Source organism: Lissotriton vulgaris, chromosome 1_1, assembly GCF_964263255.1.
Source record: "Lissotriton vulgaris chromosome 1_1, aLisVul1.2, whole genome shotgun sequence".
NCBI lineage: Eukaryota > Metazoa > Chordata > Amphibia > Caudata > Salamandridae > Lissotriton > Lissotriton vulgaris.
The window spans coordinates 1573536606-1573550347 of NC_141685.1; the positions used below are offsets into that span (position 1 = coordinate 1573536606).

Here is a 13742-nt window from a genome sequence, read left to right on the forward strand (position 1 = left end):
AATAAAGCTTGTAGAAAATATATATTCCCACTTGGGGCTATTTCAACGTAGTGACAGCAATAAATCAAAAGTATTGCGCCGTCCACAAGGGGTGCTGCGTCGGTCATGGAGTTGCACTGACCCCAAACAAACAGTACCCTGGAAACGAAGTCTATGACAGTGCATGGCGTTGTAGAGGCGAGGCGTCGCTGATGAGGTCGAGGCATTGCATCCGCTAGGAGGTAACATGTCCAGTCTAAGTCAGGGGAAGCCAGTTGCATCAGCGGTGAGTAGTAAGTTCCGGTGACAGTGCAAAGTCAGCAAATTTGTTGATAACAGGATGCAGGGGCTGGCGGTGATGGAGTCGGTGCGAGCACTGTCATCAGAAATGCCTATAACTGCAGGCTTTGGCAGGCATCAGAGGGCATAGGAGCTGTGGTGCAAGCCAGGTGGTGCATCATGCACTTCACGAACGGTGCCCCTGACCTTGGTGCAGATTGCGGCATCACCGCTGCATTGCTGACTGAGTCAGAGACAAGTTTTTTTCTTCTCTTAGGTTTCTTCCAGGTCCCTACAGCAGGAACATCCACCAGAGCCCCAAAACTAGAATAGGTCCCTGCTGGCAGGTCAGAACTCTCAGCAATAGAGTTCAGGGGAACTAGGGGTGAAGTATTTGTGTCCCTGAGACTTCAGAACAGGGGCCCAGCACAGAGAGGCCCTTGGAGATTCTTTTTCAAGCAGGTTCACAACAAAGTTCCATTCTTTGTTATTTCCTTGGCAGAAGCAGCAATTGCACGCCAATCCCACAAAGCATACAGCAAAGGGGCAGTACTCCTCCTCACAGCTCTTCAGCTCATCTTCTTGAGAAAGGTTCCTCTTGAGTTCAGGAGTGATCTAAAGTTCTGGAGTTCAAAGTCAATAATTTATACCCCATTTTCTCTTTGTTCTTCTTTGTTGCAAGGGACTCTGAACCCAGCCCAAGCCAGTTCTATCTTCCCTGGTGCAGTATGACCACAGTGGGTGGAGACAGCATTGTGCAAGGGAGGAAGGCCCCATTCAGGTGCCAGGAAAACTCCTACCACTACTCTAAATACAGCCAAGTCCCCTTCAGCTCAGCTCTGAGTCATTCAGGAAGGGCCAGGCACACCTAAACCCCACATGGCCGTCTCCAATGAATGCACATCCCCAGCCCCTCTCACTCCAAAACCAGACAGTCAATCCACAAACAGGCAGAGGCACACAGTATGGTTGAACAAGAAAGTGCCTACTTTCTTAACACCTTGGCTGCGGCGGATATTCCGCCGCAGCGCTAACGGTCGCTGGGGGCGCGCAGCTCACCTGCGCGGGTGACAGAACCGTTCCGTCATTGCTCGCGCGGTGAGCTGTGCTTGTGACGGAACGGTTCCGTCACAGCCCCGCCCACTAAATGAAATGCGCCACGCAGGGCCGAAATCAGCGCTGCGCAGGCGCGGCGAGCGGGCTGTGACTGAACCGTTCCGTCATGAGCACAGCCCACCGAGAGGCGTGACGGAACGGTTCCATCAATAGCGCCGAAAGGGTTAAATTGGTATTTTCAAACACACAATTTAAATACCATCTTTTCTAAAAGATGTGTTATTAAATTCTGAATTCAGAGACCCTAAACTTTATTACTCCATCTTGTCCCAATGAGAAGTTAAAGTTGTAAGATGTTACAAAGTATCCCCCATTGTGTTCTATCGGACAGATAGCCTTTCAATAGTGAAAAACAAACTAAATTGGCAGTATTTAACTATCAGGACATGTCGCATACACCAGTACATGTCCTACCTTTCACATACACTGTACCCTTCCCATGGGGGTACCATGGGCCTACCAGAGGAGTGCTTAATAAAGATTTTTTTTTTAAAGTAACAAAAGGGACAGTGAGTGCCTGGCAAGTGGGTGCACTTTCCAGGTCGATATAGCAGTTTAAACTGCACACAAACACTGGAGTGCAGGTATGAGATACCTTTTCGAGGCTACTCATGTGGGTGGCAAATACAATGCTTCAGGCCAACTTGTAGCATATAATTAACATGCCATGGCACACTCAGTGCACTTTAGTAGGGATTTACCAGTAAATCAGATATGTCAATCAGGGAGAACCAATTGTTACATCAATTTACACAGGGAGCGCTTGCACTTTGACACTGATCAGCAGTGGCAAAGTGCCAAGCATCTAAGCCATCAAAACAGGTCAGGAAAAATAAGCAGAAGTTCCAAATATTTTGAAGATAACCCTGCAAAATGGGCCAAGTCCAACTGCAATCTTGGCACATGCACCTTCAAATACGTATGCCCCTTGTGAACGTTGCATAATGACCAAATCCTATGCATGCTGTAGTATCTCTTATATCTAAGTGGAGGAGATAAGCTAACTCAATCCAACTAGCCGTGATCTAATTGTTACCCTAACTTTTATTGACTTTGACCAATCAACTGCATCAAAAGCGCTCCTGATGTCCAAGAAAGCTGAATACAAGTCTCTGCCCTAAGTGAACTTATTTCAAACGAAACCCTTTTGAAACCAAGATTGAGTATTAAAGGGTACTTTATGCACTTCTGCCTTGGGTCTTTTGAAAATACATTTCCCAATGATCTTTTCAAGACAATCCAGGCGCAAAATAGGGCAGTAGTTTCCGGGAACTGAATTAGAACCTTTTTTTAGAGATGGACCAACTTCCACCCTTTTCCATGATCCTGGTATATACCTGTATGTAAGAGCGGCACTGGTCATATCAATATACAATCTGACCAGCTCACTTGTTCACTGATAACAAGACTGTTAGGAGCCCGCTCAGGTCCAAGCAGGTATATTATTCATTGTACAGGTTAGCAAAAGTTTAGCTGGTGAGGTAGAAATGATGGGTAAAATGTAGGAGGAGCACAAGCTGATAACACTCTCAAGGACAGTGACATTTATAATGACGGATAGCCAAAAGAATGAGGGTGGAGGATGAAAGCATGGGGAGGACATCAAACTATTGTTGTGAGCAGGGCCGGACTGGGAACAGCAACCAGCCCTGGCAGATTGCTGCTCTACTGGCCCTGTGAGATGGAGGGTCGGGCGGTGCTAGTAAGAAGTACCGCTCCTGCTTTTGTTACAGGGAGTTGATATTGCAGCACTGATGCACAACCGGCCCCCAGTAACAAAAAGCGGCCTACGGCCACAAAACCAGCCCCCACCCCTCCGGCCCACTGGGGAAACTGACGGTACCTGCTACGGCCAGTCGGCCCTGGTTCTGAGGATCTGGTGGGTTCACTGAACTCTGAATTAGAAAATACTCTCGATGTTATCAGCTTTCCAAAGTTTAATAGATTGTTGGTCTTCTAGATTTGATGCTGAAGTATGTCTTTGAGATGAGAACAGTGGCCCTCAATTTTCATTGACGAGACAAGGTGAGTTCACATTTAGGTATGGTAAGGAGGGCGAAAGTAGTGGGTGTACCAGCATAATTCTTGCCAAGAGCATAACATTGTCTGAAGGGTAGACAGGCTTCCCTTATGAATTGTTGTTAGGTATTTAAATTGAGCTCTGAATTTACAAAGAGAGACTGAAGTTGTGGAAAAGTAAGGTACTTGTGGTTCTAATTTCTGAGACTGCGAATACTAGAGCGCACATTTTTCAGTTCGTTTTAGGGGAGTGCAGGCCATGTTTCTATTGCATATGTACAGAATAAACATTAGTCCACTATGGTGAATATGGTTATTGGTGTGGCGTTATGTGGTGAATGGAAGTAATCTGGGGCAGAGGGGTCTGTGGTTGAGGATACGGAAGTTAAGACCTGTCCTAGTTAGATGTGGTGAACATACATAGCGGTGAAATATGAAATATCAAAGCTCTAAGAGGAGAAAGAAATTAGTTCTCAGAAACAAGTCAGTCAGCATCTATTCTAGTATCATTAAAACACAATTAGAAATTTGTATATATCACAATAAAATGTTAAAAATGTGAAAAAAACGATGAAATTCCCCAGCTATGGATTGCAACGCACACCATGAAAACCATAACTTGCGCCGCGCACTATGCTTTGCACTTGGTAGACGTTCTTTTTTTTCATGTGCATTTGACATAGTGGTTTACTAAGCATGGCAGGGGGTTTATATGATATGGCGTCCGTTGCAAACCACAACTGGCAAATGTCAGACAAAATATTGGCAACAAATATCAGTGGCTAAAACCAGCAATTTAACAAAAAAAACTGCTGGTCAAAACTGGAAAAATAACCCTTTTTACCAACATTACTCTGTGGCTTCTATAATCTAGTGGTTTCAAACCAGCTGAGCTTTGTCGATGAAGACCCTTGGATGCCAGGGACCAAGGGGAAAAAAGCACTTACTCGTCACAAGCATCGATCCATGAAGCTAATTCATCTATCGCAGCTGATCACAGCTCACATGGAGGGTTGTTCACGCTACCGTGCCCCAGGGTTTCATCGAGCTTCCGTCAGCCCCATCCCTTTGACAGGGCCCACCTTATTTCCTAAGCATGCACCGAAACACACTGCATGCTTAGGAAATATTAATAAAGAGTGTTCCGGATAAAGGAGGCATTTATTTACACATCGCCTTACCTTGCAGAAACGCTTTCTCATTTAAATGCTAATTCTTATTTAATGACTGTAGAAATGCATCCCAAAATGAGCGCAGACGCATCTGTTTTTTCAGCTTTTCTTGGATGAATTACAAGATCTACTCCAGTTGATTGGTGGCCTGTTGTACGCCATAAATGTGTTCCTTTAAATGTCAAAAGCTACTTTTGACGAGACATATGGCGGATGTTTTCAAATTGGCTATTTATCAATCAGACCTGTGAGTGAAAAATGACCTTGCTAACAGCCTGTGTTTAAACACATCCATCCTTCTGAATTAAATAATGTTTTGCCTCGCGGCAACTCTGATTTCTGATTTCTTTTTATGGAATTAATAAGTGCCTTTTCCCTGCATGCTAAACCACAGTTGCTCTATTCACTATATTTGCTTTCGTTAACATGTTCTTACTTTAATCCTCAGAAAAGTGCCTCATTTTTAAACTTTGGAAGTGAAAAAAAAGCATTTTCTTTTACCCAGACAGCGCGCATTTCCGATTTCCACTGTAATTGTCGCGTTTTAACCAAGTCGTGGCAATTGTGGTTTAGTTGCATTTAACCTGAACTATCCATAGTCATGCAGATATAATGTTATCATTAAAAACCCACATGCATCCTTGACGAGTGTGTGTGTGGCGGGGGGGGGGGGGGGGGGGGGGGGGCATATCTGTGCCAAGTTTCAGCTTCCCGGACGCCAATATGAAGAGATGGAGCAAGTGCCAAAATTGCAAAGCAGATGGACCAAACCCCCGTCCTCACCAGCAGCCCACGAAATACGTGCTGTGCTAGGGTTATGCGGCGTTACTCATTCACTTTTAAATTGAACTGGCAAATTGCTAAAATGGCGGTCCCTGTGGCGGTGGAGTCCGGCATGTCCTAGGAGGAAGGTATCCCATTTCTCCACTTCTCTGGGATTTTTACTAGCTTGCCGGGAATTCCCTAGATTCCTCTTGGATTGCTGTGCTTGCTCTGCAGTGTGGGTGGGTGGCGGAGGGCCGTAGAACCCTGGGGATTCCCCAGCGTTCCGGGAAAGGAGGGGGGGGGGCTGGTAGGGGTTGGGAAATCTGCTTTCCTTAGGTACACGGTACAAAAGGGGGTGGTGATGGACGGAGCATCTGAATCAATCAAACACTCACACCCAGTCACAGATCTGGGTTTAATCCATCACCGTTCTTTAGCCCACTCTGCCACCCCAGTTCAGACATGGCCATATGCAAATCAGTCTGACCCTGTGCCTCATGGGAACAGTCCAGCCCGAACTGCCAAGCCATGTCTTCCCTGGACCGGTGCACATCAGTGCTTTAAATGGGACGGTACTAAATGTTCTGCTCTTGAGTACCAGTACTTCTCTTTGTCTAAAGAGAGTACCGGTACTCATGGGACAGCAAGCCAAGCTCAGGGAAATTGGTATGCAAAATAGAAGCACAGCGCGCTGACAATGAGTCGGTCCGTTGTCCCGAAGCACTCTGATGGAGTGCTGCTCTACCCCCCACAATGTGCTAATTGAGCGGCAGCCCGCACACATTCAGTCAGAGCTGGCAGGAAGTTTGGAGGAGCCCGACTCACACTGTGATTAATGACGCAGTGTCCACTCAGGGTCTGTGGAGTCACTAGCACTCTAGCAGGGACATTTTAAGCATTTCGGAGGCCCTGTCCCAAAAGTATTTTTGGGACCTCTTTTGGGAACAGTATTGAATTCCTGATTCCATTTCAGGTCGTTCATGCAGTCTTTGGCCAGATCACGAACAGGCACATTGGTCCAAATTCTAAATGTCTTTACATCACATATTCAGGGATAGTGAGGTGTGTTTTCAATATTTTAACAAAGCAGTAGCTCTCTAATTATGCTGCAAATAATCTCTGAGCCACCCTCCCATTTCTCATATGTGAGGTCCTGTTTTGACCTAAAAGTAAATTTTTTGTATGGTGTTGCATGAAACAAACATTACATTTCTCTGCGAAATATCTGTAATAGTCTCTCACATAACACCCACAATAACAATAAAAATAAATTAAAGGAAACATGGTATTTAAAATAAATTGTTTACGAATTAGTACACGTCATAAGGGCAATACTCTCTGCAGAACAGAGCTGGCCCTGTCTGGGGGCCCCCTGAAAGACTGAGGCCCTGGGCCATAGCCCATTTTGCCCATGCCTTAAAACATCTCTGCTGAATCTAGGTGTGTGATCAGGGTCTGCTAACAGGCATATCTCCTGACTCTAGGGAATTCGGAGAAGGCTTCCTGTTGGCAGAGCAGAGTAGGGGAGCACTTGTTAGGAGCCAGGAGCCAGACTGAGGAGGAAGATAGTGATAGTGATGCTGTGCAGAGCCGATGGGAATAAATGTTTAGTAATGTAGGCAGAGCGAATGTAAGAGTTTCTAAAGCACGTGCAGTCCTGCCAAGTTAGTCTATTGCATTTCAGTGCGGTGATCCTTAGCACCGCACTGAAATGCAAAGTCACGAATTATAGCGCCTCCTCAGCTGTTAAACTGGAGCGCTGCTATAATGCACAATGCTGACTGAAGCTGTAGTGGCAGAGCGCTGCTCCCGTTAGGCATGGGGGGATGGCTCAGCTGCTCACAGCTCTTGCTTCTACTCTGCTACAATATAATAATAGGACACCTTACATCCAGGGACATCTTAAGAGTTTCGGGGGCCCTGGGCCAAACATATTTTGGGGGCCCCTGTGCGGAACAGCTTTGAATTTATGATCCAGTTTCATAATTTTCATTCCCTCTACTGACAGTGAACAGGCACACTTGACCAAATTCTAAATGCGTTTACATCTAATATTCAGAGATAGTGATGTTTTCAATTTTGTAACACAGCAGCTCACTAATATCATTGCAAATAATATTTGCTACACACTCCCATTTCGCATTTGTGCACTCCTGTTTTGGTCTAAAAGTAACTTTGTTGAAGGATGTTTCATGAAACACAAACACAACATTTCTCTGCAAACTGTCTATAGTATACTCTCACACAACCCACATTATGAGTAAATGAAAGGAAAAAGGGATTTAAAATAATCTATTTAAAACGATTCGAGGTCATCAGGGCAAGACTCTCTGCAGAACAGAAGGGGCGACATCAGGGGGACCCCTGAAAGGCAGGGGCCCTAGGCCAGAGCCCACTTTGCACATGCCTTAAAACGTCTCTGCTTACACCATGTGGCATTGCATTCACTGACATCGAATGTACCATTTTGTATGTATAAGGGAAATTGAATACTTAACATATACCAGAAATGCTTTAGTATTATTATACACATCTGCAATCCAATTCAATCTTAATCACATTAAATGTGTGCTCCTGGCTTGAGTCACTTAGCACTGCAAATAGCTCCGCCCCCCGTTGCCCCACCGCCAAGCCCCACCCCCTAGTCCACATCTCAATTTGGTGAGTACCTGCACTTCTTTTTTTCCATTTAAAGCAGTGGTACACATTCCATCACAGGGCCCTGCGGCACATATTTAATTCATTCTCATAATTCGACCACATTTTTTCCCTTTCATTTCATCAATAACATGTTGCATCTTTGATATTTTGTGACAATTGGAAACGTTTTTTTAAACCCAGGCATAATGTTTAATTTCTAGTCCCGCAGATCTGCTTGGGCTGTTAGTGCACTGAAATGCTGAAATGTGTGTGGTGTCCTTTTATTAGTTACTTTTTTTGTCTCGCAGCTATCTGTGGCAGATTCCATTAACATTCGCAATAGGAAATACAAGTCACATCTCGTCAGAAGCAATTATTTGGGTGTCTAACAAATCAGGTAAGAAATTCACCAGTCTGTCTTCAAAATTTGATAAAGCATAATTGTGTTTGTCTTGTAAAGCTAGAATTGATTGTTCCCGGCTATTAAGGTGCACAACACACATCATTTCCATTGAAGTAGAAATAACCTAAAGGAAGAAAGTTATATAAAAAAAGAAGTGACAGATAGTGCCTGAAACTTATCAACAAAACGGGGATACTAAGAATATAGAAAGTATATCGATTTGATTTGCGAATTTTAATATATTTATTTTCACTAGTAGGTGAAGGTTGTCAAGGTCTTAGAGGGGCCACCAGGAGGAAGCCAAATTAATCTTACACATTTTGTCCGTAAAAGTAAACCAGGTGTGTGCTGTTTAGGGGCAGGTTCATAATAAATATTTAATGAGCAGTGATTTTCCTAAGGAAAGTACTTTCATGGGGTGTCATGATGGGAAAGTCAATATCAATACTGCTGGTGGCGTTAGGTGATACTGTCTGCGATAAAATAGGGCCATCACAAAAGTGGGACAACTATGTGGCAGTAGCCTTTAGTATGCTAGGGAGCCAATGGTAGTAAATGCATTACCAACTTTTATATTTACAGAAAAGAAATGCCTGAAAATAGCAAAAACTACCAACCAAAAGACAAGAAAAGAATATTATTTCTTTACTGGTTTAGAGTGGACCAGGGCCACAACTAAATACTGTAGGGTGAAGCATATTTACTGTAGATATGTAGTTACCGACTTGAGTTATTATAAACTGGTTTGTGCTGTAGGAGCACTAGTTCTTCCGCTTACATATAAATACTACATGGCTGGTGGCATTGTTGTTTGTTATTGTTTTATTGGTGGTGTTTGTTAACCTGCTGGAAATGTGTGCATCCAGGTGCATTTTGCCGTGGATAGTAATTACTAACTGTTGTAAATATCATCTATGATAATTGCTTTTCGGTGCATCGTAATTGCTATCCGATCAAGTTTAACACAAGGAAAACAAATAATTTTACTGAGTGGTTGAAAGAAACTGGATTATTAATTGAGGGGGTTTATTACTAACCTAACCTCAAGTAGTAATCACTGTCCTTGGCAGGGTGATCCATCAAAGTCAACACATTTAACTGAGCTCAACCTCTTGGTAGCTGTGGCATAGAACAGACATGCTTAAATTAGAGTAATGTTTAAAGCTTAGGAGCTACATGTCACATGTAGGCTGCAGTGTGTGTTTATTCCAGCCACAGATGTGACACAAATATTTGCATACCGGGAGCACCACTTGGCTCTTGCTAGGCTACAACCCAAGTGCCCCTTGTTATGTAGAACTGGTTTGTTTATTTATTTAAAAATCACTCCTAAATTCTTTCTTTTAAACCCACATGGCTGAGTGCTAATGTGTAGAACTAGGCTACACACAGGTTGTGGGTGGTGTGCTTGCACAGTGAAATAAAATCCAACAGTTATTTTACTTAGTAGGCCTTGCTATTCTTTTTTCTGGTATAGATGGGGGTTATAATATTTATTTCCTAATTTGTCGTGGGAAAATGCTTTAAGCTCATTTCCACTTAATTTAGAAAATCTAGTTTGATCGTGAATCGGGTGTTTTATAATATTAGGGGGAGCAATACCTTTATAAGAATGGCTTGTGTGATTCCTCAGCAAAAAGTGGCCTAAAACCATTCTTCCCCCTCAAACCCTTCAGAGCTGAAATACTTATTATTAGTTAGGAGAGTTACTGACTCTGGCTCAGCGGGCAGTAGCCTGCACTTGAGCCCAGTTATAGCAGATGGGTGTTACATGCTGGCCACTTTGCAGGGATTTTCTATCTGGGGGTTGACAGGAACGGTTGCTAGATCAAAGGGCAGCCTTAGCACTATCTCTTTTTGCTTGGAAATGCCATGGATAGTAACTTCAATGTATTCCTAGGACGCTCTTAGGCAGCTAGATTCCAGTCAATGCAGAGGAGAGAGACAATTTGTACTCTGCCAGATAGGAGGTGAGGGCTTGTTAAAAGGGAAGCGTATACCTGCCTGGTGCAGAAGATTTCTGCCATATTAAAAATAGGGCTCTTGGGAAATGTTGTAGTAAGACACAGATGAAGTACTGCAAAAGGAGGTGGAGCAGTGCAAGAAAATATTTAGCACAGGATGGCAGAATTTCTCCTAATAACCTACTGGTGGACAGTAAACATCTAACAACTCAACCACCCTCCTCAGAATATTCCTTGGCATGGGGAGACTCCAGCTGAAGAAGTGAATCCTGCTGGAAGTCAACATGCTAGAATAAGATGACCCAATCAAGAACTCCTGATTCATCTTTGCATATAAGGATGTGGTGAGAGGATGTGGACTAACGGGTAGAGCGGTTGACCGCGAAAATGGGGAAATGGGTTTGAGTCTTGGCAGGGACGCTCAATATCCTGTGATTTTGGGCTAATCTCTTAATCTCCCTGTGCCTAAACAAATATCAGTCTGTAACAAAACTGGTGCTCATGTAAAGTGCTCTGATACCATTGGGGCTAGTTCTCACTATATAAAACTCCAGAAAAAAAAGATTTGATGTACTCTCCAGGAATCAAGCATTTGACCTTCTCTTTTTGTGATTCAGGGACCCAAAACACAGAAGGACATGTGACTGAAAGATGGTCACAGAGTAGTGGACTCAGCAGGAAATCTGACTGGAGAAAAACCTGTACTTAGAAGTCTTCCTTGAGGAGTTAGAGGTTGCACCAATGGCCAAAAGGACCTTCCAGCTGCTAGAAAAAATGTGAGACTTAGTAATGTTCTCAACCAATGGAAAAGTGGAACAAGGTGCTGATGAATGCCCTAGGTGGGTAAGAAAACCTGGTTGGTTCTGCTCAGAGCTATTTGCAGTGTTGGAAATAGCTTCAGCCGAACTTCAATATAGAAGTATGCAACCTTGTGGAGCTCTACCTGGCTACAGCTTCTAGCCGTACCCACGGGAGGTCTTCAAATGCCCAAAAAGTAACTAGGTATGAAGGTAAAAAGTGCAGCAGATCAATCTGCTTCAGGAAGCACCCTCCACAGCCATGAAATCTGGACAAGGATTTACCCAGCTTTCAAGGACCATCCCCGGCTACAGATTTGGAACTTTCCCCTCTAGAAGATTTTTACTTCCAACTTGGAAACTAAGTCTGAAGGTAGAAACTTTAACCGGGATGACCTGCTTAGTTCATTCAGACTTTGCCCAATCACAATCAGTGTAAAATCTGTTTAGGTCTCAGTCAGCCGCAAACTATTATTTCAATGCTGCTGTCCTTAAAACATACAACATTCATACCTCAAGTTTCTCTTATCTTATTGTGAAGATCTTGGTGTCAGTTTGCTCAATAAATGATTTCTTATATTTCTATAATTGTTTGGGAATTTCATTGTTTTGTGGTATTTACTTTCAAATTACAATTAAGAAGTGGTTGGGTAAAATATGTGCATAACCGTATTGTACTTTACAAAATATACATCAAAAAATTGCTTAAAAGATTAAGAGTGGCCACTTTACAGTTCTAGATAGGAGACAAACTCCTTTAATAAAGATACAGAAATCCTGAGCAAAATATTTAAGTATAAATGTCCATAATTTGATAATGTAGTTGAAGTTATTTCTTGTAACTTCAAAGCATCGAACATTTAATAAGAAGTGTAGTTTCCACTTTATTTCCAGATTCATTTACAACTGTATAACATCCAAACGGAAATTGCAGCCAACACGTGTTTCGTCTGTAGGAACTTACCACTGACTTCATCAGGTCTACAAAACAATTATACCCAATCTTAGCATATATACATAAAATTCACAATGTACACATATGATCATCATGGTGTAAGTGGAACTCAAACCGAAAGAAAAGAGCTTATATGTAACACCCTGAATTGTTGAACATGAACCTTTCCATGTGTCATTAAAGTTACCAGCTATGAGTCGTGAGTAAATCCAGCATGAGTGTATATATAAAGACAATCCAATGAAGCAAATAAGAGATATTCATAATGCTTTTGAAGGCATGCTTCCTTATGACCCCCGACCCTGTAAGCTCTCTGATGTACAGGTCTACTGCGATGACCCGCCTCTGTATTACCCCATGAATATGTAATGCGCTCTGATATCCTCACAGGTCAAGTTCGCGCTCTATAAAACCTTAAAATAAAAAAAATAAAAAATAATAAAAAGTCTCATATAGCTTTGCCCACTCACCTACATGCCAAATCAGACATTATCATGTCCTCAGTACACAGAAGAAAGACTCACCTAACACATCATATGTCATAAGCTTATAACATTGCATATGGTAATGCAATCAAGTCCTACTTTAAGTACTAGACAAAAATAAAATCACAATAAGAATGCAAATCATGATCGGAACAGAAAAAATGAATGCACTAATCCAAGTCATACCTAATCATGTGACCGCTGACCCGTATTGCAGGAAAAACTGTCAATGGAATAATATCATCTATCTGGAATACAATTCATATGTATTTAGATCAAAATAATCTAGTATTTAAATATGCTAAGATTGGTTATAATTGTGTTGTAGCCCTGATAAAGTCATTGGTAAATTCCCACTGACAAAACACGTGTTGGCTGCCATTTTAGTTTGGATACTATACTGTTCTGATCATATCTGGAAATAAAGTGGAAACTACAATTCGTATTGGATGTTGGATGCTTTGAAGTGACCATAAATACATTGGAATAATGTCAACTACATTATTGATTTATGGACATTCATATTTGTACATTTTGCTCAGGATTTCTGTATCTTTACTTTAAATTGTTGGTATTGCTTGAACTTCACACACAGTTCTTTGAGGATTGCCTAGTGCTCATTCCAAAGACACCCGGTGATCTTTTAGAGCTGTCCTCTTCTTAACTCGCTCGTTAAGTTTGTGATGTTAACACCCTCACAAATTAATAACCCAATTTCAGACAAGCAGTAGGAATTAATTCCGGTGTTTTCTTAAAATGAATGTATTTTATTTTATTTGTATCAATTGTCATAATGTGCTCTTATGACCAAAGGATGATGCCGAGCACCACTCAAGAGGGTGGGTGTGGGATAGGAAGATATAAATCACTTGATTCAACTGCCTGGAAAATTTTAAGATGATATTTAAATTGGTGTGTAGCTAAAGTGTCCATCTTGGACTGGTGAATTGGTGTGCTGTTTTCACTACAGCTAGTGTTGTTTGTGAATGGTAGGAGTACATTTACTTATCTTTCATTTTTCAAAGATCTTCAAATGTATTTCCTGGCTTAGCCTTACCAAAGAAAATCTTACAAATAATTTCAAGATAGAACGATCTAAACAAGAAAAATCTTGGAAGAAATATAAAAGGCAACAACATTTACACATGCTTTACATGCCAAGGTCTTG

At 42.3% G+C, this 13742-nt stretch overlaps 1 protein-coding gene across 1 annotated transcript in view; it reads left to right on the plus strand.

The window, feature by feature from the left end:
* The window catches only part of TRHDE (thyrotropin releasing hormone degrading enzyme), a 1998244-nt gene that overhangs the window by 1357086 nt on the left and 627416 nt on the right, over positions 1-13742 (plus strand). The window contains exon 10 of the mRNA XM_086918108.1: positions 8279-8367. Within this exon, the coding sequence (XP_086774234.1) occupies positions 8279-8367 (89 nt within the window). The remainder of the gene's footprint in view (positions 1-8278; positions 8368-13742) is intronic.